The sequence below is a fragment of the Kryptolebias marmoratus genome, linkage group LG11 (genome assembly GCF_001649575.2).
Source record: "Kryptolebias marmoratus isolate JLee-2015 linkage group LG11, ASM164957v2, whole genome shotgun sequence".
Lineage (NCBI taxonomy): Eukaryota > Metazoa > Chordata > Actinopteri > Cyprinodontiformes > Rivulidae > Kryptolebias > Kryptolebias marmoratus.
Genome location: NC_051440.1, coordinates 3,934,976 through 3,939,733, shown reverse-complemented (window position 1 = coordinate 3,939,733; position 4,758 = coordinate 3,934,976). Strand labels below are relative to the sequence as shown.

Below are 4,758 nucleotides of genomic sequence, written 5' to 3'. Positions count from 1 at the left end.
TTTTTTGTAGGAACAAAAATAAAATAAAAAAATCACATGTCTTTATTAAACAGATACACAGAAGATCACACCTTTGGAATTCAAACATATTGTTAACCTTCCTGCCTCTTTTCAGCAATAAATTAGACATTTCAAACTGCTGGAACTGGATGTAAGTGGCTGCCTTCATCCACCTCCACCCGCCCGGAGGCTCGGGGGAGCTCCTGGTGTCCGAGGAGGCCCATCTGAGCCCCGACCCGAACCCGGACTCACCGCCTCGTTTGGACTGTGTAAACAGGCTGTAAATTAGAGTCACTTCGGATTGCTTCCCCTGCGCTCACTTTTCAGCCTGTTTGGGTCGCGTTCTGGGCGGAGTTGGCTCATTCGACAATCCTCCAAGGAGAAAGGAGGAGGAGGGAGGAGGTTCTGGGGGAAACTTTCAGGATCGGAGTTTTGGGGGCTATAAAGACGTTCACGGCGGCGCAGATGAGCTCCTTCGTCGCGTCATTGCATCGCAGGACACCTCTCCGCCTTCTGTCCTTTTTATTTATTATTATTATTATTATTATTATTATTATTATTATTATTATTATTATTATTATTATTATTATTATTATTATTCAATGCCGATTAGAGCGCGCGGATTGATGTGATTATGATGGAGTACATGGAGGAAAAGTTCGCCCTGAAGAGCCAAACTATGAAGGCCAGCGACTACTACATGGAGCAGGTCATGGAGAGCCTGGACGGCGCGCAGTTCTTCTCCAAGCCGGGCCCGAAGTGCGCGCCGGCCTTCGGGCTGCAGAGCGCCGAGCCCGCCGGTGAGAGGCGTTTTAGGCTTCACCCAAAATCTAACATTTAGTTCTTGAGTCTGTTTGTTAAACGAGCAAAATTTTGATCGGATGTTATTTATTTTATTTTTTTTTTCAGAAAATATTTTTTTGGGAGTAAAAATGTTTTTGTTTTTTTTTTAAATCTCCAACCCACTTTCTTGTTTTATTCCGTTTTATTTTTATATAAAATAAAATAAAACGGAATAAAATCGCACTCTTAGGTTTTTAAATTGTAGTCCGTGACGCAGAAAGTGGTGGCGGTGTTGTTTCGAAATCCGTATCCCCACAGCAGCTTTGCTCTGTTATTTTTCTTTCCCTTTAATTTTAATTGTAATTTTGTTGTTTAATTTTTTTAAAAAAAAAAAAGCTTAAAGAACAAAAATATCTGACCTCTTTTTGTCCACTGTAACTAAAGGAAACACCCTGATGCCTGAATGTCACCATTTACTGTGTGGAACAGAATTTCTCAAACAGGCCCGAGCCGAGCCGTCGCGTCATGACGCACACATCCCGACGCTTGTTTGTTTGTTTTTTAAACCAAAATCCACTCAAAGCTAAAGTCCCCTCCTTTAACCTGTTACCCTCTGACGCGATGCCGGCTTTTGTCTCCTCCGGGTACGGAAGGTTTCGGCGTACCCAAACCCGAGGAGGAGTCCGTGCGCGCGGACCTGGGCAGGTCCCTGGACAGCTGCTGCTCCCTGCGCGCCTCCCCGGTGGTGACCGGCGGCGGGGACAAGACGGACCTGGACGAGCTGGGGGACAAGTGCGACAGCAATGTGTCCAGCAGCAAGAAACGGCGGCACAGGACGACCTTCACCAGCGCGCAGCTGGAGGAGCTGGAGAAGGTGTTTCAGAAGACTCACTACCCAGATGTGTACGTGAGGGAACAGCTGGCCATGAGGACGGAGCTGACGGAGGCCCGCGTGCAGGTAGGCGCCGACTTTGGGCTCCTAATTTTACATAAAATAAAACCGGAGACGCTGCTGTGCGTAAAAAAAAGAAATCTAAATTTATTCTCATAAAACAAAATAATTATATAAACCAGGGCTGTTAAAACTCAGTTACACAAATTAATAAACCTGGTCCAAGCCAGCCCATATTTCCTGAATAAAATAAAAAAATAATAACAACCTTGATTTTTAGATACCAAATAAATCATGCAGAAGTCAAATAATCTTTTCCTTAGATATTTTTATGTAATAAAAGACCCAAAAATAAAAAAGTAAATAAAAGCTCCACTTTAAAGACACATTTGAATGGGGGAAATAATACGTAACCATGTATTATTTCCTAAAAATACATTTTATCACAATGAGGAAAAAAAAAGTCCATCTCCAAAAACCGAACAACCCTTGACTTTGAAACTAAATCCAGAGAACCCAGAAAACGACCCTGAGATCAGATCTCTGTTGGTCTGAGGCACATCGGCTCGTTTTTTCGGCTGCGACTTCATGAGCTCGAGTGGCCCCGTCTGACGTTTTGTTTCCACCTCAGAGTCAAAGCTTAAGGCATAACCTGAACTTGTTTTTCTTTTTCTTGGCTTCAGAAACTGTTGGGCCAGATCTGAAACATTTAAAAAAGCTTTTATCTCAGGGACCAGATGGAATGTTCCAAAAGGGGCCAGATTTGGCCTGTGGGCCTTGAGTTTGACACATGATCTAAATGCTTTTTGCTAATTTTTTTTTTCTAAATTTGTTTGCAGATGTCATTTGAGCAATTCCACCTGAAGTAATGTAGTTTTTTTAAAAAAATTATTTTTCCTGCTCTTTTCCCTCCGACCAGGTGTGGTTTCAAAACCGACGAGCGAAGTGGAGGAAGAGGGAGCGCTACGGGCAGATCCAGCAGGCCAAGAGTCACTTCGCAGCCACCTACGATTTATCGGTGTTACCTCGGAGCGACAGCTACACGCAGGTAACCTCTGTGACAGAGAAGCTGTTTATTCTCTGGCGGCCGTGCACTGTAAAACCTAACATGTCGTCTCAGCTTCAAAACACTGCCACCCTTAAAATAATACTTGAGGTAAAAAATAAAAAAAAGCTTTATTTTTAACAATTAAAATTCTTGTTGCGTAAAACTGTGGATACTTGATTGAACTCCTCCAGGCAGATATTAGAACTTCAAAAACATTCATCTTAATTAAAAGTTGTGTAACTGTTTTGTTTCAGGGAGGATTATTTCTTTACGTGAGCTGCTTTGGGTCCATCAGGGAACATATATAAGCTGATTTCAAGGTGTCCACTTATTTAGGAGATATTTAAAGAACTTGTTGATTTAAAGCAGAGTAAAGTTGAACCTAAATGTCCAAATCCATACAACTAATGTGGCCTCGGGGAGTGAGGCTCAGTTCAAGTATTAGTATTATTGATCCCAACATGGGTCGGGAATCAGGTCTATTTCCCTCCTTGAATTTCAGCACGGAGAAAATATGTTTTATGTTTTTATTTCTGAGCAAAAACAAAAACCAGGAAGGCTCAATTTGAAAACATTCACTTTCCACTTTGTACTGCATTTAATTTTCACAAATTCAGATTTTATTGCAGTAATATATATATATATATATATTTATATATATATTTATTTACCTAAAAACTGTGCCATAAATCAGTCCTGGGGTTTAAAATGCAAATAATCAGCGAGCTGATAGTGGAAAGGAAAAATCTGTCATTCAAAAATCATGACAATATATTTGAATTTAGTTTATTGATGATAAACTATCACACACTGCTCTCCCTCATTTCCCGTTAGAAGTTTAGAAGTTAAAAGTGTCTATCTATATATTTATCTATATCTATATCTAGATATAGATATAGATATAGATATAGATATATATATATAGCTAGCCCTGTATTGACTTTGTATCTGATTGATACCAGACTTTGCAGTATTGTACACAGCGGATGTGGTCTGTTAAAAGAACTCTTTCTTGGTACAGTTCTATATGTTTACAACACTTAAAACATTAATAGCTGTCAAAATACACAGTTTTCAGCATTTATGAATTGGCTTTTTATGCTTCTAACACAATTTCCTCATCAATAAATGATTGTTTGGGGTTAATTTAACTAAGAGCTATCAGTGTTTTTGTAAAAACATTTGGGTTAGAAAACTGCAAATATTCCTCGCCTTTGTTTACAACAGATTCTGGTGATCAGTAGTTCAGAATATCTCGGCACGGCTCATTCTCATCCGAGAATGAGCCTAAACTCTTAGCCCCAACTTTTGCTTTAACGCTCTCCATCGCTCTATTTCCTCCCCCCAAAATGACTCTACTTCTGTCGACTCTAGTCCTCGCAGCTTTCAGTCGCCGTTTCTTTTCAGAAAGAGAAGACGAACTTTACCTTTTCTCTTTCCACTTGGCGTCTCTGACTCCACTGCTCTCCCTCTGACTCTGTTTACATCAGCGGATTATTTTACCCACTCATTTTCCGTCACGCTCCGAGACCATCCGAAGTGGATCCGTCAGTGTTCGAGTGTAAACAAACGACTCGTAATTGTTGGCTACAAAACACGACTCTGTTGATTTCGCTCATTTATTACAAATTAGGCTGTAGACCTTTAACAGCGAATGATGAGTATTTGGTGATTCTTTTTTATCACAGATGATACATATATTTAAAAAATTCAAATCAGAAACATGGAAAAGTCGCATTAAAGTGCAGTTGCTCTACAAATCGCTCACTGTTGTTCAGTTAAAAAAAAAATGTTAAAGTTAAAACTTGTCTCAAATCGTGCGGAGGCTGGCCTTAGTGTGTGTGTGTGTGTGTGTTTTCACCCACCTGTTTGGCTGATTTCTAACCCTAAGCTGTTTTACAATACTAATACAGTCCAGCATCACCTTTTAATTAAGGGATTTTTTTTTGACTAATAATTTTATTTTATCCCAACAACTTCACCAGCAGTTTGTCCAGCTGGCATGATGTTCCAGTGCAGGCACCCCCCCCCCCAC

General features: G+C 40.4%; 1 protein-coding gene across 1 annotated transcript in view; it reads left to right on the top strand.

The window, feature by feature from the left end:
* Positions 1–453: 453 nt before the first annotated feature.
* The window catches only part of alx1 (ALX homeobox 1), an 8,177-nt gene continuing 3,872 nt past the window's right edge, over positions 454–4,758 (top strand). The window contains exons 1-3 of the mRNA XM_017430198.3: positions 454–800; positions 1,437–1,741; positions 2,595–2,723. Of these exons, the coding sequence (XP_017285687.1) occupies positions 635–800; positions 1,437–1,741; positions 2,595–2,723 (600 nt within the window). The 5' untranslated portion in view covers positions 454–634. The remainder of the gene's footprint in view (positions 801–1,436; positions 1,742–2,594; positions 2,724–4,758) is intronic.